The sequence below is a fragment of the Dendropsophus ebraccatus genome, chromosome 4 (genome assembly GCF_027789765.1).
Source record: "Dendropsophus ebraccatus isolate aDenEbr1 chromosome 4, aDenEbr1.pat, whole genome shotgun sequence".
Taxonomy (NCBI): domain Eukaryota; kingdom Metazoa; phylum Chordata; class Amphibia; order Anura; family Hylidae; genus Dendropsophus; species Dendropsophus ebraccatus.
Genome location: NC_091457.1, coordinates 114,398,550 through 114,426,405, shown reverse-complemented (window position 1 = coordinate 114,426,405; position 27,856 = coordinate 114,398,550). Strand labels below are relative to the sequence as shown.

General features: G+C 42.2%; 1 protein-coding gene across 2 annotated transcripts; it reads left to right on the top strand.

Annotated features, from left to right (window-relative positions):
• The first annotated feature begins 155 nt into the window (after nucleotides 1-155).
• Nucleotides 156-27,725, top strand: QRICH1 (glutamine rich 1). Of its 2 annotated transcripts, XM_069966776.1 has the most exons (11): nucleotides 156-242; nucleotides 4,878-5,199; nucleotides 5,701-5,811; nucleotides 9,166-10,149; nucleotides 19,816-19,987; nucleotides 23,413-23,567; nucleotides 23,703-23,817; nucleotides 25,235-25,343; nucleotides 25,823-25,977; nucleotides 26,181-26,280; nucleotides 26,923-27,725. In XM_069966776.1, the coding sequence occupies exons 2-11, from the start codon at nucleotides 4,894-4,896 to the stop codon at nucleotides 27,113-27,115; spliced, it is 2,400 nt and encodes a 799-aa protein (XP_069822877.1). In that variant the 5' UTR covers nucleotides 156-242; nucleotides 4,878-4,893; the 3' UTR covers nucleotides 27,116-27,725. The 2 variants fall into 2 exon arrangements, with proteins under 2 accessions (XP_069822877.1, XP_069822878.1); XM_069966777.1 differs by lacking the exon at nucleotides 5,701-5,811.
• The last annotated feature ends 131 nt before the right edge of the window (nucleotides 27,726-27,856 follow it).

Sequence of the window (27,856 nt, the reverse complement as noted above, 5' to 3'; positions counted from 1 at the left end):
AGGACATGCAGCGGGGCCACGATTGGCTGACGGCTTCTGAATGTAAGATGGCGCCCAGGGAGCTGTGAGGCGAAAATAATCTATCGGAGGAAGAAAAAAAAAAATACGAAAAAAAAGAAAACGTCCAGAGGGAGGGAAGGTTCCGAGAGCGGAGCCGCCGGGGTGACGGTGGAGAGAGAAGGGAACGAGCCAAGGCCGTGTCGGGAGGACGGGCTGCCTCCGGACAACGAGCAACGGGGGAGGTGAGTGATACGGGCGGGACCACAGGGCCTCAGCGCCCGCACGGGCAGCAGCCCCGGCCCCGGTGTGAGGGAGCGGCCCCCCCCGGGACGGTTATGGTGCCAGGGCCATCTCCTCGTACCCCAGCGCCCGCACTGTGCGCGCCCCCGCCGCTCTCCTGTCACAGCCTGTGCGCGCTCCCGCCCCCTCGCTCCTAGAGCCCCCAACAATGCGTCCGCAAAAAGCGCGGGGTTTTTCCTCCCGGCGCGCGTCCCTTTTCACGTTCACGACCTTTCTGCCGCCTCCTTTCTCCCCTTACGTGCCCCTTAAAGTGGCGGAGGCTGAAAAACCGCGACCTCGTTCGCTTCACCTCCAGCTTGAGACCGTTATACGTGGCGCGTGTGTATAGTATTATTGACACATTGTATAGCGGTCCTCGTCCGTGTACTGGGGAGCTCGGTGCGCGTCACCGCTCCCGCGGACATGCGCCCCCCTGTGCCGCCGCTTCCGCGTCTCCGAGTCTGTGGAGCTCCCAGCGCCTGCGCGTCCCCGCGAGCTAAGGGAGGGCGGGGCCAGGGAGAAAGGAGCGCTGAGGGGAAGGAGGTGGGAGAGATGGAGGGAGATGACAGGACGGAGCGGGAGCGCGCAGCAGCAGCAGTGTAACTTCTCCACAAGCATCTGATCGCTGGGACCCCACAGTCACCACAATGGGCGCCATTTCCTTCGTTTTGAGGGGGAGCTTGGCTGATGCTTCATTCATTTGGGGACAGTTGTTTGTTCTGGGGATCAGTGGGGAGTGCAAAGCCTGAGACCCCCATCCATCAGCTTGCAATGAATAAGGGGGATCAGTTGACATCTTGGTGTAATGACCCTTTATGGTCGTGTTAACATTGTGGGGAAGATTAATTATAACTGCCTAGAGCCATGTTCACACATGCAGTTTTTGGTCCTGTCTTTTAAGGTGCAAAACAGCTTTTTTTGCAGCCGTCTATTGCCATAAGGTTCATAATAAAGATATACAAATTACAGTCTGCACAATACCATCTGTTTTCCATGGAACTTGGAAACTTTTTCTGGCTTTTGAACCATAAAATGGCCATGTCCAATAGAAAACAGATAGTAGTGGGCACACTGTTTCAGAAAGAAGTGTACAAAATGTAAACCTATAGAACCAAAAACTAGTGTAAACATGGTGTACAAAATCTTAGTAAATCTGGGCCACTATCTGCTTTATAAATCTGTACACATCAGGGTTTTAGTTTCTCATCCCGCTAAATTATGTCTGATAGTCTAAGTGTATTAAGCCGTTTTTTTTTTACACGTGACTCTGTGCCCTTTAAAGGGAATCACTGATCACTTTAAAGGGAATCTGTCACTAGGATTGTGCTGTCGTAAATGAGGGCACTATAAAACTAGTGAACTGCTGAAAAGAGCGGTGTATTACTTACATCATTCTGTTCTCCTGATATGGAGGAGAATGGGTTTCGTGCAGCGCCACTCCCTCCACCTTCCGGCTTCAGATTGACAGATGTCTATACACAGTATAGATACACAACTGTCAATCATAGGCTGTTGGGCAGAGGGAGCTGGTGCTCATGAATATTGAGGACTACAGAGCACATGCACATAATGGAGAGGACTAGTGTACTAGTCCTTGTTCAGGAGGATAGCTGAGTCATCTTCACAGAACAATGTAAATGATATATCATTCAGTTTAGCTTCTCAGTCACTAGTTTAATCTTTCTATAGATAGGACACCACAAACCTACTCTTTACAGTTGGTGAGCGAAATGCAAAGTATATGAACCAAAACTGTAGGACAACCCTTAGTAAGTATGTCGGGACATCTAAAAAAAACCAAGCACACGTCCACTTCTAAGGTTTTTGAGCTGTTTTGTCTGTTTCAGTGTATAATCAAGAAAAGCGCAACATAAACACACAATAAATGTGTACACTGTAAGAATCCCAAGGTTTCCATAGGGTCAGTGACAGTAGTGCCTTTGTCATTGAACTAGTTAGGAAATAGAGCAGTCACTAAAGACTGCTGAGACCACTGCTATAGAAGCTAAAATCACTACTGGACTTGGCTCCATGTGCCACTCTGGTATATGGAATTATAAGTTACATTGATGTGTGAAGGGTATGCATCAAACAAATACATAATGCATAACAAATACGTAATGGTGGGAGAGGACAGGTATGGGTGCAGTAACGCTGTGGGACATCATTGCACAATATAAATGGTGTATTTTGGAGAAATAATTCTATACTTAAAACAGGCCAGAGTGGGATGAATCAGCAAAAAAAATTACATGTATGTGCCAGTGGCCAATACCCTGCGGATGCCCACTGCCAAGCAGGGAATGCATGCTCAACCAGTCACATACTGAGGTGCGTCACCGCTACCACCAGCAATTGGGATGGCCGAGAGGGAAAATACTGTGTGTCCAGGGGAGAGCAAGAAGTAAGAATAAAAGTAAAAAAAACCCCGGCAAAAATAATGGAATCCTAATCCCCACACTTAGAGGATGGTCACTGAGCTTTTTACTTAATAGCAGGCACACAAATCACATATTTGCCACAAAACCATGAACATTCTGACTTTATTATCCTTTACACATACATGGAAATTGTTACTTTTTTTTTCTTATTTTCACAAGTCCTGATCTCTCTGAGGCTTGGTACTTTATTCTTCATTACGATGGCTCCTCAGAGAATGGTGACAGATTTTGCAGGATGGGGCCTTGTTTCTGTCAGGGGTTGTATAAGGCCATGTTTATGTGACAGCACCCATCTTAGGCACATTTGCCGCATTTCACACATGAATCCTCCCATTCTCTGTGGCCAGGCCTTGGGTGGCTAGCTGTTGCGGTTTGCATGCAGACATTTCGCCATTTCTGGGACACTGTTTTCCATCCATCCTGCAGGAAAATTCCTGTGCTGTATAATCCACAGTGCAGATTCCTATTAAAATCAATGGGAGGTGAATGACACAGTTTTCAGTGCAGAACACTCATTGAAATCTGTATGTAAATGACTTGTGTAAGCAGAAGCTAACATTACATTATGGGTGTAGCATGGGAGAAGCCTTTTAGATAGGGGTGAGACAACAAGGGAAGATGATAGCTGCAGGCTAGAGTAGGAAAATGCAGCAATGTGGAAAACCACATGGACCAAAAATGTCCTTCTTGTTTGCCATTTCCTGGTTGGCAGCTGTAGCTATTATTCCTTTATTATTAGAGATCCTAGACCTGTTTGTTATATAGAAAAATGTAAGCGAGATCTTTCTGTAATTTGGGAACCATAAGTCCCAGCGTAAATTACATACGTGCTTATACTTGGTATAATAATCTACAACACAATGTCTACAGCCATAAAGACTGAATTTTGGCAGAAATTCGAGCTTGTCTTGGATTTTTTAGTACTGCAGTGTGAATCTAGCCACTAGTCCAGGTTTTATACTTTGTATTTATAATCTGTACTTCTAATGATAATGCTAAAGTGAGGCCGGAGCGTAGATGTAGGAGCCACGGCTCGCAGATCACGGGGAATGTCCCTGCCTAGCTAATACGCCTCAGTGTATTCTAATGGAGGTTGTTTGCAGGAGCGTAACATATGAGAATAGAAAGGAGGATGTGCCATGCTGGGCCTCAGCTCTTTCCACATGTTCCTGGATCATCTTGCTTCCTCCCCTCCCCATTGGCTTTGTGCACGAGCGTCCATTGTAGTAGCGGTGTCCTGTATTACACGCAGGCTCGCTCCCAGCTGCACAGCCGCTTTTGTAGGAAGGGAATTCCCTGACAGAAACAAGGAGGGAGGGTGAACACAGGCCTGGGTTCAGCAGGAGGCCACTCTGTCCCCAGGTCACTTCTGAGTGTGACATTAACCCCTTCCCGACTGCAATAAATATGTGTTAATTGGATTTAACTGGGGTGAAAGACACATTACATAGGGTGAAAGATGGTAATGGGGTCAGAGAGGTAACATTTACCGCCAGTGACCTGACTGCTAACGTTAATGGCTGGCAATAATCACTGTGTCTGAATGGTATAGTGCAGTCACTGACAATCTGGACCAAATAAGTAGAGAATTACTAATGTTACATACACATTATTGTAATAGATAAAACAGCTCTCAAACCTATATTGAAGTGACTGTCTGTTGTCCGATAACCTTGCTCATATAAACCTTGTATAGAGCAGTGCTTCTCAAAATGTGAGGCGCCCCCTAGTTATTGGTGAGGCCCAGCTGGGGAGCCAGTTTTTACAAAGTAACTATAATTTGCACAGTCCTTTTGCAGTTTGCAAAAATCACCACTTTAGCAACAATAATTTATTTTGTACTTAATTTATTAGTGTAGGAGACGGGTGAAAGACGGCCCTAGCATTATTTTAGGCTTTTAAATGGACTTTCACCACAGATAGTGAGGCCCAGGCCCCCTCTTGGTCAGTCTGGTGAGGCCCAGGCATTGCCTCAGTCTTTTGGGTGAGGCTCCAGTAGAAAAAGTTTGAGAAGCACTGGTATAGAGTGTTCTCCTCTAGAGAAGTCTGAAGTTGGACATGGCCTTGCCATGTATTATATGGCTGCGCAGGACTCTTGACATATTGTCGAAAATCTGCATGTGTTTTAGAAAATAATTTGATTTCTTCTTAATGCAGGACTTGAGTGTACGCTATGAATAATTCCTTGGAAAACACCATTTCGTTCGAAGAGTATGTCCGCATGAAGGCTCGGACGGTCCCACAACACAGGATGAAGGAATTCCTGGACTCCTTGGCCGCAAAAGGACCAGACGCCTTGCAAGAGTTCCATCAGCCCCCTACCAGCACCATGGTGTATCAGCAGGGAGCCAACTGCATCTACACAGACAGCACTGAGGTTGCTGGATCTCTGCTTGAACTAGCTTGCCCTGTGACCACAAGTGTTCAACAACAGAGCCAGCAAGAACAGCAAATCCAAGTTCAGGCCCATCAAGTTCAGGTGATTGACCGTTCCTTTGTTAATGACTGTATTTTCTATTGCTGTCACTGCATATTGTTACCAAATAATTTTAGTTTGGGCATCATGAGGTTACATAAAGGGGTTCTGTAGTTTAAATCCTCTCTTTGGGTAGCCTGCCCCTTTTCCTGACAATTTCATACATTGCCATAAAGACGATATATTGTAAATTTTACATCTACTTATTAATGTGGATTAGGATATGTCCCAATCTGCAACTGAATCTCAGGATTAAATCGACACTTATTCTCTAAATAGCTATAGAGCCCTTTTATAACACTCAGTTGAAGTCCCATTTTGGTTTTGTCACTGTTGTTGAAAATAAGAGATGTTGCTGCTATTAGGAATGAGGAAACCTGACCACCTAATTGCAAGGGGTGAGATACTTTCACATGCCTGGAGATTTTTGAGATGTCTGACGCTTCTTTTTTTTAGCTCACCTCAGAGAGATGTTAGTGGCTGAGTTTCCATTGTTGATTTCAGATTCCTGAAGCACTCATCAGACCCTGGAGCCACCACCATGCCCCTCAGCTGAATCGAATCAACCTCTCTCCAGAGGGGTCACAGGACTCTGGTATTTCTGAAGACTTGTTGGTCAGTTTCCCAAAGCCAGGCTATTTATATACAAATCTGCAAAAATAAAATCTCCCTCCAAAACTCTGGACAAAGTCTCCAAACAGATTATTTTCACTCCAGTAATAAAGAAACTAGAGGTTAAGCATTTGTCCATATGAGCTTGGGCTTTATGCAGATCTGGTATAAAGCTGAATGTAACATAAATTATTTCATGATGTGTAAATAATAGTGCTAGAAACCTCCATTAAGATTCTTTTCTCGTCCTGCATTGGCATTAGTGGGCACATACAATATTCTACCAGTCATTTAATAATCCACCCCATGTGACTTGATATTGCACATGAAAATATTCTACAGCTGTTATTCTTGGCCAATGTTTCATTTAAGTTTTGCTTTTGTATATTTTGTATGATAATTTTAACTGACTAGATATTCCTTCAACAAGTCATGTGCATCTGTGTATACCTTTTGTATAGTATAAAGATACTGCAAACATGAAGGTTAATCCTTATAATATTTAAATCATAAAATTCAGATACATATTTATCCCTACCTAGGATCACTCCCTCCCCTCACCCCAAGTTGCTCACCCCTCTTTATTTGCAGATCTGCATGAACTCTGCCTCTTTGCAATACTGGTCACAGGGAATCCTGCTGAAAATGTAGGTTTGACTACAGCTTGATTATTCTACAGACCAAGCTTCTGGAGCCAATAATAAGGTGCCGTCTCCCCCACTGTAGTACATCCTCAGACATCCCATGTTTTTAATCAGAAGAAATATCACTGCTGATTTTACTTATGAAGGAAGTATTGTAAATATAGTTTCCTTTTCTCCATGCACAGGTAAAGTTAAAGCAGCTCTGAAGTGTGTGGAACTCCCTATACTTGGGCTTCCTTGACCCTTAGCTGCGTCACATAGGGGTTAAGGTTTCAAGTTGTCCTGAATTTTTCATTCTGTTTCCTTTTGGCATAAAGCTAATTGGGGGGATAAGAAAAAAAAAATGATGCCTGGCTGTTAGCAAAGTTATAAAATTATGTTTTTCCTCCAAGCTCAAGTGCCATAAAGGCCATGCTGAGCTGCAGCCTGTATGACTCCTTTAAATTATCTGTAGCTTCCAGCACTGAGCATTGTATATCCATTGTGCAGGGGAAGGAGAGGAGGGAGGAAGCTTGCATGCTACATCTCAGCCCGGCCTTACATCTCTTGAGCTTATAGAATAAACATAATTTTATAAATCTGCAAATGGATATTTGCCTATGTCTGCTCTGAGCAAGATTTGGAGATGACAGGTTCCCTTTAACTGCAGTTTTTCATTTGCTGTGGCTAGATTAGCTTTAATGTTTACAGTGAAATACAGAAAACTGTTTATACAGTATATACAAAGTTTTGGATTGTAATGTTTTTGCCTCTTTTTTTGCCTTCCCTTTATATATGGCAATAGGCTTCTTTCTAGGACTTCCAAGGTGTTAAAGGACAAACATCCCCACCAACTATATGTTGTGCATGGCCCCCTGCATTACACGATGCATTTGCTTTTGGCTCCATTTGCTGTGTAGTTCGGTTGCTGCAGCTATGCAGAGCAGCTGATCAGCACAAGGCTAAGCAGAAATGGATAAATTGTCTTCTGGCCTGGTCATCAATTTGTGTTCCCTTTAAGGACTAAGCAGCACATTTCTTGCCTGAAAGTATTGCATTTGCATCATCGACTTAGTTAACCTCTACCTTGGGTTTACAGCCTGAAAGGTGTTAGGCCTCTTTCATATATTCCTTAGGCTGTCTGTAGCTATGGAGAGTCTGCAGAAGTGCAACCATAGTTTGTCCATAATGCACAGACCTATTTAAAGGGGTAGTGCGGCGTTCAACAGTTATTCACTAAATAACACACATTACAAAGTTATACAACTTTGTAATGTGTGTTATTTAAGTAAATGGCCCCCCTTCCCCGTGTTCCCCCCACCCTGGAAGTAATAGTGCTCAGCCAATCGCGTCTGAGCAGCTGATGACGCGGCAAAGGGGGGGCGGCATGAGGGACGGCTGGATCGGTCCCGCCGGCCTCCCGAAGATGGTGTCGTCGACCCAAGTTGGCAGCCGGGGTCGACAGCAATTGAGTAAGTATACTGCACCACACTTCCGGGGTGGGGGGAACACGGGGAAAGGGGCCATTCACTTAAATAACACACTACAAAGTTGTATAACTTTTGTAATGTGGGTTATTTAGCAAATGTTAAACGCCGCACTACCACTTTAATATATAGTGATCCCTGCTGCAATTGTGCGTCTGCATTAGGACCTGCCAATTTTTTTGCGACAGGGATCATGGTCGCATAAAATGTATAGAACGCGCAAAAGGGGTCATTTAAATGTATGGGTTTGTAGTGCTGCAAGATTCTATATCAGTCACTTTATGTTGGCAGTCGCTTCTCTTTTAGTATAGTACGTGGTAATGGTGGTTTGTCTGTTTAAACCGCTTTGTCTAATGTCTTGGTGAGTTGACTGACTGCCATATGCAGTAAGGGGTAATGTTTATATACTCTTCCAGAAATCAGAGGGGGTCATTTTAAATCTTTTGCAGATGTTTTATTGTATATTGACTCTCCTTACAAGCTCTGCTGATGAGGCCCTTTAGGTAATGGCTGTGTGAAGTAACGTAACACTGCAGTTGTAAAAGTCATGACACAAACGGACCTGCCGGCCATTGCTGCTTGTGACTTTATTCGGGAGTTTATAATTGTGTGGTAATATTTGCCACCATTAGAGAGAATTCAAATGACATATCACAGTGGAAAAAAATACTCTAATTCTTTCCTGCTGAAAAACGACGAACCCTCTGCCCGTTATTCATCACTGTCTAAGACTAAATAATCCTAATCTTTTTCAATAGCATGAAAAGTACATACAGGATGTAAAACAGGAGTTATTTGCGTGCATGTATATCTGTTGTTTGCCATGCCATAGCTTTTTGCATTTTCATATCCATTAAAGGGGTACTCCGGCCCGGCCGTATTTTTCAGATATGGCCGGGGAGGGGGTGGTTATGGATGCCGGAGGTCACCTACCTTCCCGATTCCAGCGCCGGATTGCGGTGCTCCGTCCCGCGGCCGCTTCCTGGTCTGAGTCCCGCCTCGGCCACTGAATGGCTGACCTGCCTGGAGACATCACGTCTCGTGCGGCAGCTCGGACCAGGAAGCAGACAGGGGTACGGGGCACCGGGATCCGGGACCCGGCGCTGGAGTCGGGGAGGTAAGAGACCTCCGGCATCCATAACTACCCCCTGCCCGGCCATATCTAAAAAAAAATACGGCCGGGCCGGAGTACCCCTTTAAAAGTCCTATGCCTTGGTCCTAATAACCAATGTTCTCTTGTATTCCAGGTGCAGCAATCTCCCCAGCAGGTGACTGCTCAGCAGCTCTCGCCACAGCTCAATGTTCACCAGTCTAATGAGCATCCAATACAAGTACAAGTACAGATCCAGGGATCGGCCCAGTCTCAATCTGCCCAAAACGCACAGACGATACAGACTCAGTCACTTCAGGCCACCAACCCTTCACAGCAACTTTCAAACTCCCAGTTACAGGTGGCTCAGATCCAGGTGCAGCATGTTCAGCCTGGCCAGCAGATCCAGCCCACAGACCTCCAGGATGACCACATACAACACCAGCAGATTCAGGCACAGCTGGTGGCCGGACAGTCAGTAGGTGGTGGAATTCAGATACAAACAGCTGGTGCACTTTCACCACCACCCTCACAGCAAGGCTCTCCTAGAGAAGGAGAACGGCGATCTAGCACTTCAAGCGTCCTTCAGCCTGTAAAGAAACGTAAGGTGGACATGCCCATTACTTTGTCATATGCAATTTCAGGGCAGCCAGTTGCAGCTGTACTTGCAATTCCACAAGGCCAACAGCAAAGTTATGTTTCTCTGAGGCCAGACTTACTGACAGTGGACAGTGCTCACTTATATGGGGCAACAGGCACCATAACAAGCCCAACGGGAGAGACTTGGACCATCCCAGTTTATTCAGCAAATGCCCGCAGTGATTTGCAGCAGCAAAACGTAACCCACATTGCTATCCCTCAAGAGGCCTATAATGCCGTCCACGTAACAGGTTCTCCTACCACTGTGGCTGCTGTAAAATTAGAGGATGACAAGGACAAAATGGTAAAAAATCATGAGGAAGTTGTTCAGACTCTGGCAAACTCCCTTTTCCCAGCTCAGTTTATGAATGGGAATATCCACATTCCGGTTGCTGTCCAGGCTGTGGCAGGGGCATATCAGAATACAGCACAGACTGTCCACATATGGGACCCTCAGCAGCAGACAGCGCTACATGAACAGGTTCATCAGCATCAACTACAGGTAACCTGCATAGGATCTACTGGTGTTGGGGAGTTTGGCCCTATATGGTGCCTATGTACCCTCTTTGTTAAAAAAAAACAAAAAAAAACATACATTATTCCAAATAGGCTAATGTCTACACTACTTATTCCACATATGGTGTATGTGTTTGTAGCAAATGGTGTACATATGTGTTTGTATATCAGATGTTTCTATACCTTTTTAATTTGTGTGTTCTTGCAGAAGGCTCCAACTCTATGGCCTAAACAATAAATAGATGGCTATAGGTTATAAAATTGCTAATTGCCACAGCCTTCTGCTTGTAGTATTTTCCTGGGAAGCTGAAGTACTACACCTGTCTGCAGCTCTACCTTGTAGGGACCTTACAGATTCCCTTTAAACGTAGCTTCACAAATAACGGATCCACAGCAGATTTCACACTGCGAGTTTGCAACAAAATCCACTGCGGATCCTAGTAGTGTGAAGTGAATGTGTCACATACCCGCAGCAGAATTTTCATTCCGCTGCCAGTATGTGACCCGCCCCCTTTAACCCCCTGCATCCTGCAGCTCCTGGCCCGCAGCATAAATTACCTACTCGGCCCCGCGGCTGTGTGTGAGGCTTCCGGCTCCCCATCAGCCAATCAGTGCTACACTTGCAGCGTGAAATCCGCTGCGGATCCGGTACGTGTGAAGCTACCCTAAATGTTCAACATATTAGTACAACAAAACCCTACACAAGTATGGACTTCAGGTTCTAGATGGCATTGACATACAGTTTTTCACTAGTTTTGCAGCCAAAGCCTGGAGGTGGAGATTGTATGGAGATTTAGACACATGACAGTCCCTCATTGTTTGTTGGTTGTACAACCGAGGCTTCTATAAGGGTACAAACACACACTGCGTATACGCTGCGTATTTACTGCTGCGATACGCAGCAGATAAGATGTAAATAACTGAACACAGTATCAAATCTGCTGCGTATCTGCTGTGTGTGTTTGTACCCTAATAAAGCATTCTGCTAATCCCACTTATATTCAGGAGCACAATAGACCTGCCATTCATTCCTGCTTATAATGTCTATCTGGGGCAAAGTTTGCTGTTTTCCTTTTGCTAATAAGGAAAAGCTAAATAAATGCTGTATATTCCTGCACTCTTCATAAAGTATATATACAACTAGTGCTGTAATCTGGTCACTCTACTTTCTATGTTTACTTCTGGCCTTATAATCTCTCCTGACTGTCTGTCTCCTTTCTGCACAATTCACAAGTGTTTGCACATGCAAGGCTCAGTTGGGCAAGTTTAGTTATTTTTGGCCACGCTGAGAGAACATTATAGGAAGAGTTAAAACAGGCTTCCTCTTCATCCTTGACTGACATTTACATCTTAGAGTAAATCTTTGTTTTTACCAGACATTGGATTGTTTGTGTAAAGCAAGGAAAAAAAATGTAAAGCCACTAATCCTAAAAAACAAAGTCCTGGAAAACTTTGTCTGTGCAAAGTAAATGGTTACCATCCGTTTTCTGTGAAAGATGCTTGTATTTGTATTTCTACAGCAGGAATATGTAACTTACTGGTCTGGGCCCGTGGTGGGTATCTGTATAACTTTTTTTGTTCTTTTTAATCAGATATTTTTTTCTTGAAGTTTTTGCCATAACAAAAAGTTACAAATTTTGTCACCCACCCAACCACAGTCGGAACAACAGTTCATCAAACAAATACATGGTATGTCAAGAATAACAGCACAATATAACATGGGTACTAATGTATATGAAGCAAACAGCTTGGCACTTTCCTGGCACAGAAGGAATGAGTCCCATGTTCTAGAATCACCCTTATCAAGAATAATCACATAACATAAGAATTAAGAACACAAGAGAGTCAGGCAAAGCACCACACGAGTAATTAGTACAGCCTATTCAGACTTAGCTTCCTACGTTGGCCCCTCCAACCTCGACTACTGGCCCTACTTCTAGCAGTACTCCCACATTGCCGCGTTAACATGAGAAAGGCATCCAGAGGAGATCTAGGAAGCAACCTAGAGGTGACACTCTGATTATCTACCCAGGGGCCCCATATCGATTCAATTTTGGTAATAGCCTTGCCATGCCAGTTGAATAATATCATTCAATCGAGCCGTTATAGTGGGCGCTCAGACCGAATCCAATATCTAGCAATGAGTTACTTTGCTTGATATAGTATTCGACAGATTGCAAGCTCCACTCTTAAGGGCACGTCGTCGGATATCACTAGACCCAACCGACATTTCAATGGTTCCAGTTCTATTGTAATACTATACACAGTTTTTATGAGAGTCAAGACATCTCTCCAGTATTGCTCGAGTTCACCACAGCTCCACATTAAATGTACTATGTGCGCATCGTCCGTTCCACAGGGCAGACAAGCAGCATCTGTACTAGCTCCTATTCTCTGTAGAAACGTAGGCGTCCTATACACCCTGTGGAGCAGGTAGAGCTGTGAGAGCCTGTGGGCCTCCGACACCGCTATCTTAGGAGTAAGCGCTAGTATCTAAGACCACTGTTGCCCTATGTCCTCTTCCCATTTCTCTTTCACCACCAAGGGCTGATCTTCATGGTAAGCATGCAGCAATTCACTATAGACTACAGATGTTAACCCCTTAGAATCTGTGTCCTGTAGGACAGTGTCCAGAATTGGATGGGCTGATATATTGGGAAGTAGCTCCAGGAGTTTCTGCTGCATGTCTTATGTGAAGATATCGAAAGAACACCTTATGAGGGGGTTCTAGCTCCATATATAGTTGGGCAAAAGACTTAAATGACACATTCGCATACAGTTGAGAAAGTGTATGAAGGCCCTTCCCTTCCCAGAAAGCCGCTCACTCCAAATGCTGCAGGTGCTGGAATTCAGATCTGTATAACTTCTTAATAAATGTCACACTGTGGATTTGTGAATGGGCCCTACTGGATCTTCTAGTATTCAACTTTGGGTTTCTTTGGGTTCACTTAAGTTGGGCTTAGAGTAATGAGCAGATTAAGGGCCTGTGGACATGGATGTTTTAGAGGTATTTGTTTATTTAGGGAGCAAGGACCTAAAAAAAGGTTTATTGCATCAGTGTGATCAGTGGGAAAGGGCAAAAGCTGGTAATTCTGGTGAAGGGGTTATGCTTATCTGGAGAAGTTATTCCTTATCTACATGATAGGGGCTAAACGTGGGGATGTGGCCCAAGGCTGTCTTCGCTCATGCATTAACATTGCATTTTCATTGCGTTTCTGCACTACTTCATTGCAGTAATTCATCATCTAATTGCTATGCATCTGTCTTTCATTGCATTAATGCAATGGAACACCAGCATATGTAAACATACTACCTAAGTCCTTCCTTTATAGTTTCCATTACTTTTGATTCCACTCATAGTTGTGGCTCGGACTGCTGTGTGTGACCGCAGCCATAGGCGACTTTTCCAGCAGGCTGTGTAGCTGCCAGTTTACACATCCCTGCCTTTAGCACACTTAAAGGGGTAGTGCACCCAAAAAAATTTTTCTTTCAAATCAACTGCTGCCATGAAGGGCCAGAGATTTGTAATTTACTTCTATTAAAAAATCTCAAGCCTTCCAGTACTTATCAGCTGCTGTATGTCCAGCAGGAAGTGGTGTTTTCTTTCCTGTCTGACACAGTGCTCTCTGTTGCCTCCTCTGTCCATGTCAGGAACTGTCCAGAGAAGGAGCAAATCCCCATAGAAAACCTTTCCTGCTCTCCAGACTGGAATCAATACCACTTCCTGCTGGGCATACAGCAGCTGATAAGTACTGGAAGGTTTGAGATTTTTTAATAGAAGTAAATTACAAATCTCTGGCACTTCATGGCAGCAGTTGATTTGAAAGAAATTTTTTTTTGGTGCACTACCCCTTTAAGCTCACCCAAAGATTAGTATGGCATTAGAGGAAGGCTTCCCTGACCAGGATGGAGAACCTCCTCTTTATAAATGCTATTCATACACTTAACCTCTTAAGGACATATGACGTACCCCTACGTCATATGTCCTCACTTGCGCTTCACTTGCACTTGCGGGGCGGCGGCCCCGCTTTGAAGTGCCGCGATCCCGGGTGCCGCGAGTAGCCCGGGACCGCTGCTATTAGCGGGCACGGTCGGATCGCCGTGCCCGCTAATTAGCTAATCGGAGGCAGCTGTCAAAGTTGACAGCTGCCTCCGATTACCGGAGGCAACGTTTCCCTGGTGTCTAGTGGGGGAGATCGCTTCTCCGGGACCTTGTCCCGGAGGAGCGATCTCCATTACTGATGCCGGCCGGGGACGCATCCAAGATGGCGCCGTCCTCGGCTCGGCACTCGTTTGTTTTCGGCTGCAGCAGCCGAAAGCAAATGAGTGCCGATCTCATGGATCTCTGCAGCATATCTATGCTGCAGAGATCTCAATGAGAGATCACAATGTATATACTAGAAGTCCCCCAGGGGGGCTTCTAGTATATGTGTAAAAAAAAAAAAAGTGTTGTTAATAGTAAAAAGCCCCCTCCCCTAATAAAAGTCTGAATCACCCCCCTTTTCCCAGGTTTTAAATAAAAGTAAACAAATAAATAAATAAACATGTTTGCTATCGCCGCGTGCGTAATCGCCCGAACTATTAATTAATCACATTCCTGATCTCGTACGGTAAACGGCGTCAGCGCAAAAAAATCCCAAAGTGCAAAATTGCGCATTTTTGGTCGCATCAAATCCAGAAAAAATGTAATATAAAGCGATCAAAAAGTCGTATATGCGCAATCAAGGTACCGATAGAAAGATCACATCATGGCGCAAAAAATGACACCTCGCACAGCCCCATAGACCAAAGGATAAAAGTGCTATAAGCCTGGGAATAGATCGATTTTAAGGAACGTATATTGGTTAACAACGGTTTGAATTTTTTACAGGCCATCAGATACAATATAAGTTATACATGTTATATATCGTTTTAATCGTAACGACTTGAGGAACATGCATAATAAGTCAGTTTTACCCCAGGGCGAATGGCGTAAAAACACATTTCCCCCAAATAAAAGAAATGCGTTTTTTTTTTCAATTTCACCACACTTTGAATTTTTTTCTGGTTTCGCAGTGTACTTTATGCAAAAATTCAGCCTGTAATTGCAAAGTACAATTAGTGACGCAAAAAATAAGGGGTCATGTGGGTTTCTAGGTGGAAAAATGCAAGTGCTATGACCTTTTAAACACAAGGAGGAAAAACCGAAAACGTAAAAACGAAAATGGGCCATGTCCTTAAAGGGTTAAATAGAAAAAAAAACAATACTGCTATCAATCGATTTGAAACACATTTTTTGGGAAATTTACCCCTTTAGACATTCAACAAACTTCTTTTTTTTTTTTTCACATTTTTTTTTTAAGCTGAAAATAATCACCCACATAATGGTGAACTGGCTGTTTTTTGCTATTGAATTCAGGATGGGAAAAAAGGTTGGTTTTGGACATTTAGCAATGTAAGGCTATGTTCCCACAGTATTTTTGCTTAGTATTTTGGTCAATATTTTTTAACCAGAGCCAGGAATGGATTGGAAATACAGAAAGGCTATGTTCTCACACTTGAAATTGAGTGGATGGCCGCAATTCAATGCAAAAATGGCTGTTATTTTATAACAGCTGTTTTGAAATATCATCCGTTATTTGCTGTGTGAACATAGCCTTTCTGTGTTTCCAATCCATTCCTGGTTCTGGTTGAAAAATACTGACCAAAATAGTGAGCAAAAATACTGTGTGGGACATGGCCTAAAACAGTTTTTTTTTTTTTTTCTTTTACAGCCCAAAAAAACTGCAGGAGGGGAGCTGTATTAGCAATGAAAGCTGACCTAATGGCCTCTCATGCATATACATGTGACTTTTACTGATCCATACTGGGGTCATACTGTTTTTGTTTAACTTTTTATGGATCCATGAATACACTTGACATACGGATGTACTGCAGATCCACAAATGCAGATAATGGATCTGTTAAGCTAAATGATGTGATAACCTATATTGCAAATAAATCTGTAGATTGATGACAAAGTTGTATCATTAAAGGGGCTTGTCCCCCCCATCCCCTTCATGCTCTCGGGACACATTGTAATATAGAGAAGTTAAATAGGTATTTTTCTTCCATGTGTTCTGAAACATCTGCAGTCAGCAGTGTTCCTCAGTATTATGCAAATCCTGAACAGAATGTGATGGCTCATACCATACACCATAGCATTAAAGCAACATCAAACTGACATGCATTTATTTATATTTCTCATGACAATGGCTTCTGGGGTGGGATACAGCATGTGAATAGTCCGTTCTTGACATTGATTTGTTAGAATCTGGAAAAATGGATAAGGATAAAGAGACTTAGACAAGGATCAAACTGTGATGGTTAGATGACTTAATTGTATATGTAACAACTGACAAAATCTGCTTCTGTTATGAGAGATTCCACATTAATGTCAATAGCAGTGCCCCCTGCTGTTGCTTCTGCTAATTTACATTAAATAAAATTATGTATATTTTAAACTTCAAAGGATCTTCTGCTAATGTCTTGAAAGATAAATGCAGATAGTTTCATGCTTTGCTTTGTCTAGGCAGGTACTTTTAAGGTTATAGCTGATTGGTTTATCCTTCAAGTGGTGGTAAAGGGGTTTTTCAAAAATGTACTGATGTTCTATGCACAGGGTAGCTCATCAGTATATTTGTGGGGTGCCAGAACCCATACCGATCAGCTGTTTGGCACCACACTACACAGTGAACAGAGTGTTGGCATCCCACGGATCAGTTACTGATGAGCTATCCTGTGGACTCTTTAAACTCCATTACATCCTAAACCAAGGGTATAAAACTGTGGTCCTCCACTCCAGCTATTGCAAAACTACAATTCCCATTATGTCTGGACAGCTAAAGCTTTGGCTTTGGGAATTGTAGTTTTGCAACATCTGTGGAGGCACAAATTGACACCCTTAATGTGAGGTCCAGTCATCTGTAGACAAGGCTTATTTATTCTATGATAATTTTAGCATTTCTCTAGTTTTTTGCTGAATTCAGTTACCAAAATATGTGCTTGCTGTCAGTGAATGGAACCAGTTGGTAAAAGATTTAGTACTCTGGCAGCAGTAAAGTCACACAGCTGCCAGGCTTGTCACAGTGTAGCATTGCTTCATTGTAACAAATTATGACATTGTGCATTAGTATCCACATTGAAAACCCTTCCTGATTTAGCTAAAAAGTTACCATTCACTAAGGATAAGCTAATAATTTGAAGATTTAACCCTCACATACAATGTTTCCACTCATCTTTAGTGCCTGTTTAGTTTTTAAGGGTCACCCCTTGCATTGTACTAACACTTGTGTAATGCGTGAGTATTTTTGTCTCGCCATTTCTGTAGTTGTTTACAGAAAAACAGCATTGCTTTCTATTGAAATCTGGAGTAGAATATTAAAATATTGGGAAGTAAATCTATATGAATGAGTGCACATAACTAGCTTGTAAAGGAACAGCCCTGCCCTCCTGTTACATTACCATAATTACATATACTTTGATTTAATGCAGAAAGTCTTGCCTGGAGGAATGGTGTTCAGGATGTCTAATTATGATCTATGAATCACGTTGTGACTATTCTGATGGTAGGCCAGAACACCCACACAAATACTGCTAAAGTATATGGCTGACACTAGTTGTGTTATGTACATGCATTACAGCTCAATGTTTACTTTGCTTCTTGTAGCCAAGTGATGCCAACACGCCTATATTATACAAATCAGCAGTTAGTTATTGTCTCACATTTTAATGGGAAAACAAGGAGGAGGCCTGTCTGCGTGGAAACATTTTAATGGCTCCAAACACCAAAAATGATGTCTCTTTAGTGGTTTGCAAAACCATGCAGCTTAGTGTGGATTTTGATGCAGAAATGGCAAGTATTTATTCCTGCAGCTTTAGTGTCTCTTTTGTGATATTTGAGTCTGACAGAACCTACCCATGCAGTGCAGGAGTAGAAACTGGAGCACCTCCTGTCTCTTAAATATGTAAAGAAAATAATAAAGTTTACATACCTGTCCACGCTCCCCGGTGTCTTACTGGCTTCTGCCCGCAGTCGCCGTGAGAACTGCAGAGCCGGTCTCTAAAGTGACAGGCCGCTCAGTCAGTCACTGGCCGAGACGGGACAGCGCTGCAGCCAGTGATTGGCTGAGCGGCCTGTCACTTTAGAGACCAGCTCTGCAGTTCTCACAGCGGCTGCGGACAGAAGCCAGGAAGACACTGGGGAGTGTGGACAGGTATGTATAAATTACATGACAAACAGCGTAATAGGCTCAGTAAAGAGCACCAATCTAACACCAAGTATATTGGTAATCAGGCCATGTAATACAGCCCATACATTGGCATCCGTCAAAGACCACCTGGCAGCTCTCAAGCACCTCCCTAATTTCTTTTTCCTCTGCTTCTGATTAAAACTTCTGACATGTCCCTGTCTCTTTTCAGTGACTGGTACACACAGAGGAATGCACTGATTGTGAGCAAGAGGACGCAAGTTCTGTTTCACTGATCTTACATACGTGCTGCCCTTAGACTCCAAGCAGAGCGAGTGTAGCATGATGTCCTCTCTGCAAAGACAGAAGCATAGTGGGAAATGTAGGCTACTTTAGTGTCTAATAGTGGTCTATACCATGCTGGAGTGCTGCTTTAAAGGTTAGTCATGAGATTATTTGTCTGTCCCTGGAGGTGGTGCATCTTAATACTAGCGGGAAAAGATGACACTTGAACAATCTTAGTACTGCTTAATGGCCAAAAAGTTTACAAAGAGGCAACATTTTAAGACTATTTTTTGTAATACGGTTTGGAGGATAGGATGGGGGTGCTGTGTAGTTACCACAATATGCAGCTTATAAAACGCATCCTACAGTCATCCCAAAGCTTTAGAGATCTTTCAAAGGGGTATTCCCATCTTGGTCTTGTAGGACCTAAGTTCATTTAGCAAACCTGCCGCCTTCTCCTGCTCTTTCCCTTCCATTATTGACAGCTTGTTGTCTAGGTTACCGACCACTACTCTGCTATAAAAGCAGTGGTCAGGCTGAATGTATGTGTTGGTGTGTATATATATATATATATATATATATATATATATATATATATATCTATATCTATATCTCTCTGATATATATATAGAGAGAGAGAAAGATATATATATATATATATATATATATATATATATATATATATATGTGTGTATATAGAGATAGAGATAATCTGTGTGTATATGTATGTATGTATATATGTGTATATATATCTATACTGTGTGTGTGTGTGTGTGTGTGTGTGTGTGTGTGTGTATATATATATATATATATATATATATATATATATATATATATATATATATATATATATATCTATCTCTATCTTGGAGCATAATACATAAAGATGTATTTCAAAGATGTTTGCATGTGTGTGTGATGCAATCTGGTACATCAATTAAAGAGGTTAGCCTGGTTTCAAAAAACATAGCTGCTTCCTTGTGTGGTATTGCAGCTCAGTTCCATTGAAATGAATGGAGCAAAGTGCAAGTGGAGCCTGCTTTCAGAAGACAGCGCACATGTTTTTTTTTCTGTGTGTTTTTTTTGTTTTTAATCCTGGATAACCTTTTTTTCACAAGCCACAGGCATTGAATAGCGTGTATTTTTTTTTCTCCCCTTAGACACAACCCAATCAAGTTCCAGACGTCGAGCCACCACCACAGCCCTCCCCTGAACTGATGCTACCAAATGTTCTGAAACCAGAAGAGGGTTTGGAAGTATGGAAGAACTGGGCTCAGACAAAGAATGCCGAACTGGAAAAGGATTCACAGAACAGACTGGCACCCATAGGAAGTATGTAAAGAGTTTTGTTTAACCCCTAGACGACCCTGGACGTAGGGTCACGTCATGGAAGTCTGCCCCCAGACGACCCATGACGTAACTGTACGTCCTGGGGGTTTCTCCCGCTGCGGAGCGCGCTTCATAGGAGGTGGGGGCCGGCTGCAGTGAGCAGCCGGGACCTCACCGGTAATGACACGCTGCAGCGATCACGCTGCCGCGTGTCATTAACCACTTAAGTGTAAGTGACAGGGGGAGTCCCCTGTCACTTACCGATCGGGACCCGCGGGGGTCCCGATCGGTAAAACGGACTGCCGGAGGTCTTTCACCTGCCTCTGTGCGGTCCGATCGGCGATCTGCTACACTGAGCCTGCACAGGCAGGCTCAATAAGCAGATCGCCGATAACACTGATCAATGCTATGCCTATGGCATAGCAATGATTAGTGTAAAAATCCAAGTATTGTATGTAAAAGTCCCCCAAAGGGACTTCAAGTGTGTAAAAAAAAAAAAAAAAAGTTCAAAACACTATTACACTACCCCAAAACCCCTCCCCTAATAAAAGTTGAAATAACCCACCCTATCCTATTATATAAATAAAACATATAAAAATAAATAGATAAACATATAATATACCGTAGCGTGCGTAATTGTCCGATCTATTAAAATATAACAAGCGTCATTGCGAACGGCGTACACGAAAAGAGGGAAAAAAGTGCGCAGATTACCGATTTTATGTTACATTATATATTAAAAAAAAATCAAAAAGTGATCAAAACGTCCGATCTTCACAAATATGGTATTAATAAAAACTAGAGATCATGGCGGAAAAAATGACACCCCATACAGCCCCGTAGGTGAAAAAATAAAACGGTTATAAGCGTCACAATAGGCCCATTTTATTAATAATTAATTGCCAAAAAAAAGGATTTCATAAAAAAATACATATATAACATTAGAGAATCTGTGTAAACTGCATATGGTTGTGTTCGGACTGACCTATAGAATAATAGTATCATGTCGCTTTTACCATATAGTGTATTACGTAGACACAGGAACCCCCCAAACGTCACCATATTGCATTCTTTTTTACGATTTCACCTATTTATATCTTCATAAATAATAATTTTGGAATTCCATCATACATGTTATGGTAAAATGAATGACGCCATTACAAAGTACAACTATTCCTGTAAAAAACAAGCACTTACATGGCTTGTAGATAGAAAACTGAGAGTGCTAGAGCTCTTAGAAGGGGAGGAGGGAAAAACGAAAACACTAAGATCAAAATTTGCGCGGTCCACTGAGTCATTTTGGGCCTGGTCCTCAAAGGGTTAAGCGTATCTAGTGTGTTAAAAAAAAACAAAAAAAACATACAGACTTACTTGGGCAGTGTCTGTGATCCTTCCTAGACCCCCGGCCCTCCTTTTGCTCTGGAAGCAGCTGGCCTCATTCCTCTGCTCACCTTATCTGCACTTCTCCAAAACTCTTGGGCTTGTACAGGAAGTGATGTCATCTGCCCTCACAGTCTGCCAAGTAAGGGCAGGAGTGCAGTAAGGAAAGCTCCAGGAGAGAGAGAGTAACTGCAGCACACATGGACAGTTTGTATTTCACTCCCATATTTTATAAACATATAATAACATAACTAAACAGTATATATAGTGGCACATAGCAAAATCATCCTTCATGATCTAATTCTACCAGTAAAGCAAATTGCTATCTAAAATACTGAAACAGCAGACCTTTCCCCTGGAATGTACCATAAAGCCTAGTAAACTACTGCTCCCATAATGACAAACCTATCAGGACATGATAGGAGTTGTTGAACATCCTCCGATACATGAATTTACATGTAACGTACTCTGCTGTGTGTATGTTTCCTAACTACTACACTACAGCTGTTGTAGCATAGTAGGAATTATTTTTCTGCTTGCATTAAGTAAAATGTCCACGCATCACCGTAATAAAATAGAAACTTTACCAACTCATCTCTGTAAAACAAGACCAGTCATGCAAACCTGGCACTGACACAGGACAATTGCATAGCAAGCAGTCCCTCACAGATTGAAAATGGTAAACAGCTGAAACTAGCACAAAAAAACACATGCATGCACCCCCCTATTTCTAGGGGCACGCAAATGACACTGCACAGGGCACGAATATTGGCCGGATAAAGCACAGACCGCAGGTTGACAAAAAGGGAAACACCTAGTGGCCGCTGGATTTATGGTTTATGTAAAATCATTAAAAATAATGACAGTGGTTATGCAAAATTTACCTAAACATAGAAAATGAGTTAGGAGATTACAGGCTTTATTTTTTTTCCAAGTGATTCTTGTAGTCCTTAGTCCTGTGACTTCCTCCTGGAAATGTCTCTATCAGCAGCTATGCGTTGACCTTGCTTGTCTCCTGTGTAACAAATGTGCTTCTCTTACTGTCCCTCCACCGGTCACACTGCTCCGCTTGTAATTAGGTTGCAGTACAATAAGTAATGTAAGAATTGCATTGCACTAGTCATGATGCTTTTCACCATCCATGCTGTTAATTCTGCAATAGGGCGCATGCAAATCTAGATTAGAGATCTAAGTACACCCTAAATGCCAAAGAGTGACAACTGAAAAGTAATGAAGAAACACAGGTTAACAGCAGCATATCGTAAGCAGGTACTGAATGTCACAGACCCCATGTTCATGTGGCGTGAAGTGGTAGATATAAGTTTGTAAGCTTCAGAAAGTGGGACATATAAGCTGACAGTGGCCCCTGATTGCTACAGAATGAGTAAGTCACAATAGTAACATGACCAACAGAAGTCATAAAGGCACGTATCCTAGGGAGGAAGGAGAGATTAAAGGGGTTATCCAGCGCTACAAAAACATGGCCACTTTTCCCCCTCTCTTGTCTCCAGATTAGGTGTGGTTTGCAATTAAGCTCCATTTACTTCAATGGAACTGAGTTTGAAACCACACCTAATCTGGAGACAAGAGAAGGGGGAAAAGTGACCATGTTTTTGTAGCGCTGGATAATGTCCTTTTAATAATGTCAGTGTTACAAAGAGTATGGAGCAGGCTTAGGAATGAAGCCTGCTCCATACACAGCAGGTGCCCCCTGTTGGTGGCTTTCCAAATATTGGGCAGAAGAAGGGAATGGGGACAGCAAAAATAGCTATATCACAGTCCAGCTTCCAGCTTCATGACCACGGGGGGCTGCAGCCAGTCACTGGCATCACTGATCAGGTGCATTGTTTAGAAATACATTGCATGGTAAAATAAAAGTTAACATTGAAAAGTACAATTTATCCTGCAAAAACTTAAGCAGTGATGGCTATGGACAATCCCTTTAGAATTTCAGTTACCAGGACATTATGGTAACACTGAGAATGTAAGACAGGTTTAGTCTGTAGCTGAATGATCAGGGCTGACAATAGTCTTGTGTGTTTTTCCAGGACGCCAGCTGTTGAGGTTTCAGGAAGATCTTATATCTTCAGCAGTTGCAGAGTTAAATTATGGATTATGTCTTATGACAAAAGAATCTCGCAATGGTGAAGGAGAACCCTATGACGCAGACGTACTATATTATATTTTCCTCTGTATTCAGAAGGTGGGTAAATTTATTTTACAGACTAAAAGAAAACATTACAGAATAAAAAAAAAAGTTTAAATCTTTTTTTAATACCAGAAATATATGTATTTTCCTCTCCTTTTGCATTCACATGTATAAAATCTTTTATTCCAGTACCTTTGTGAAAATGGAAGAGTAGATGATATATTTTCCGATCCCTACTACATAAAGTTCACAGAGTGGCTTCACCAGGTTCTAAAGACATTTCAGCCAAGAGTTACACCCCTTGGTAAGTGCCAGTCACAGTCTCTCTCTCCCATGCAGCCATGTTTTATTATATAATACATACGTTAAAAAATGTTATCCCTCAAATGCTTCAGATTCTGGTGAATGGCTTTATACTTGTCTTTGTTCTTTGACTGTAAGCATTTATGCCTCATGCATCTGCATTGAAGAAAGCTGAATTTCCAGGTTCTGGAAGAAGTGGTCTCAGGCTTCAAAGTGCTTTTGCACAGCACGCTGTCAGCATAGTATTGTGAAGATTTACACAGTTCCGGAGCTTCGGCATCATCATGAAAGCTGATGCTGGGAGCTTGAAGGTCCAGTCTACAGAATACTGTCTGTGCACAGATAGTGTATTGCAGATTAGTCTCACACAGAAGATCAGCTGGCCTTGATGCCCTTCCGCTCTGACAGTGCTGATTCACACTGATAAACTAAGCGGCTTCCTGTCTATTCAGTGGTTTGGCCCCTTATATTTATTGCCCTCTCACCTGCCCGACTGTTCAACTGACAGCCCGGCCACCTAATGTGTAGCTGCTGTCTGCCCTGGTCTTGTTTGTTACAGTACATTCCCTGTAGCCCAGCTTGATGTCCTCCCCTTTTTTATTTATTTATTTTTATTCGGGACACTTGTGACATACATAAATACTATTGTATTATAGTCCTTCAGGCAGACAGGTTTTGAAAGTGTGTGCAGCTCTAGCTTCACTTATGTTCACGTAGACGAGGCCGCCAGACACTGTTTGCATGCACCTCTGTATGAGTCACCGACATGTACTCCTTACAACAGTGAAATCAATAGTGAAGTGAAAGTCTATTCAGTCAAAGAGTGTGTGCGTGTGTTTTGGGACCAGGAAGTGGCGATTTAGCTGCAGTGATGAAAATATTTAAAGTACTAGCACACTATGGGCACACAGTATGTATAGGCAAATCAAAGCCACTTTATGTGGTAACTATTGGTAATAAACCCTTTTTTTTAAACTCTGGAGGCAACCTTAATTCTGGAAACAGATGCCGTAGTCTATAGCAACTGCAGAATATAGGTGATAAAAGTACAGAGTGGGGGGAATAGAAAAGATTGTTAAAGAAGTGAGTGAACAAGATTTTTATAAATAGATCAGAAGTTTTCTATTCCAAAATGTTACCAATAAAAATGGTTGGCTTGCCTGCTAGTTTCTAACAAACTACAGCTTGTTAACTGCTAAACCTTACACAGTTTTGTCAACAAAACATGGTTGTCAGATATGACTATGCAAAGCAAAAATAAATGTGTGTGTGTCAAGCGAAGCATAAAATAGTAGTAGCCAATCATGTTTTCCACCACTCCAGTCTGTATTTTTTTTCTTTTGGTGGGAGAACAATCTTATTGACTGCTGTTTTCATTGGGTGATCTAGTGTTTGATATTGTCTTATTTTTATTGCAGGATTTGTCATCCCCAGCCATGTGACGGAAGAGATGCTGTGGGAGTGCAAACAGCTGGGAGCCCATTCTCCTGCTACATTACTAACTACACTTATGTTTTTTAACACAAAGTAAGTAATGTGTAAATACTAAAATCTGGGGTCAGGGGTGATAATTTGACAACAGCAAAACAGCAGCTTATCTATGTATATCTAAGAGTACCAGATACTAGATATGCCTTATTCTTATTCCCACAATTTTAAGAGCTTAGTTTTAAAGTGTACCTGTAACAAAAAATGTCATGACAGAGAGACATGCCAAATATCTTATCGGACTGGGTCCCAACTTATGATTAGAATGCGTGGGGAGACAGCCGCGCGGTCCACACCCCGCTCTGTGTTAGTGAGAAAAGACATGCTCCATAGACTTTCATTATGAGGACGTCTTGTCATGTGATACAGACTCAGGAGAGGAATGCAATGAGCGTGGCTGCTCCTGATTTGTCTCACGATTGGTCAGGGTCAGAATACTCAGATCTGAACTTTTTTGACATTGCCTCTTCAACCTTTTTTTCAGTGACAATCTAATTTTTCCCCTCATCCCTTTCTAGGTATTTTTTGTTGAAAACCGTTGACCAGCACATGAGATTGGCTTTCTCTAAGGTTCTGAGACAAACTAAAAAGAATCCATCAAACCCAAAAGATAAAAGCACCAGCATCCGGTACCTTAAGGCCTTGGGAATCCACCAGACAGGGCAGCAGAAAGGTAACTTTACTTGAGCTTTGAGATGTCTTATATAAGGAGGCAAACCGAACACCTTTATTTACCTGATAAAATGCTGGTTCTGATTCTGCTCCATTTCTGCTCCAGCTCCATGCTGGGGGGGGGGGGGGGGGAGATGATATGTTTTCTCTGCAGTGCCTATTTAAGACTTATGAATTTTACTAATTTATTTACTTTCGTTTTAGGTTTTCCAGTTACAGATGACATGTACGCAGAGCAAACCGAGAATCCTGAAAATCCACTGCGATGCCCCATTAAACTTTATGATTTTTACCTCTTTAAATGGTATGAAGGAATATATTACTGTTTTTTTTGTTTTTAAGGGGTGAGGCATAATCGGGGGTTAAAGGGATTGGTAGCAAACTTTTACTGACATAACCACACCGCCTAGTCCAGTCCACAGAACAGAGTCTGTATATGGACAGAACTCTACGGACGTGTGAAAGAGACACACAGTACCTTTTTATATATCCATCTGTGCTTTTAGAACCTTGAAAAAATGCTTTTATTATGTAGTACAGAGTCAGAGGCTTTTCTGAGCTCCTGAACTGCAGCAAGTTATAAGACCTGACTCTGGGACTCTGCTTCCAGGTGTAAATCAAGCAGGAAGAGATTTGTGAGTAGATATTCCAGCTTGCAGCTATTCAGGAGCTTTTAAAAGCATATTTGAATTTGTACAAGAGAATAAAAGCATTTTCATAAAACCTGGAAGCTCACCTAGATATATTAATGGTACTTTGTGTCTCTTTCACCTTACACTGTGAGTTGTGTAGAATGTGAATTACAGCTGATACTCACTTTAAAATATAACCTCTGTAACTATGGCTGTCTGCCCAAGTTACAGGGAAGATAGTTAAAAAAAAAATGTCAAAATGCTTTATTCCATGTTTGTTTTAAATAACACGCCTTATCCTGTTTTATTACCAGCCCACAGAGTGTGAAAGGTCGAAATGACACTTTTTACCTGACTCCAGAGCCAGTGGTGGCTCCAAACAGTCCGATCTGGTACTCCACCCAGCCAATCAGCAGAGATCAGATGGAACAGATGCTGACCCGAATTCTCATTGTCCGTGAAATCCAGGAAGCCATTGTGGTTGCCAGCGCCACCAACATGCACTAAACAGCTACCAGTTACAGCCGTGGAGGGAATGTGATGATAAAATAAAATGTACAGACTTTTACACTAAAAAGACGATGCCTACTTTTTTTTTTATTGGTGTAGTTATGAAGCCCTTTTAGGCTTCTCTTGTTTAAAATAAAATATAAGACAAAAACATTCAAATGTGCATCTTAGCAAACTATACAAAATTGTTAAATATCAAGAGTTCCACATTCTAGAAGAATCTGGAAGAAAAGTCCTTATATCTTTATATGATCAGCATGGCGGGAGGGCTCAGATCATTGTGGGGAGGGTAGACAAGAAACTTGTGGACAGAATACATTTTGTCTTCCTGTGTTTCGAGGGTTTACAAGATGGACTTTTGTGAAAGCAGTCGCCTATTTTCTTGCCTACTCTAAGGACTTGTATACTGTTTTCACTAGAAGGGAAAGGAAAACAAATGTTTAATGGTTTTATATTCTGAAATGTATACAATTATTTCTGGAAAAAAATTCACTTAAGCCTAAATATATCGTCTTTTCCTCCGGCCCAGGTATCAAGGCCTTAAACTGCTGGCATATGAGCCTTTGTAAATTTATTGTAAAATAATATTGTGTATCTGCTGCAGATATATCCAGATTTCTCATTTGTTCCTAATACTCTTTGTTTTATTAAGAATGATAAGCATGTCTTTTTAACATGCAACTGAGCACTGTCCTTTTATTTTCAGGTCTTCGGCTTGTCATTTTTAGGCTTTAAGAG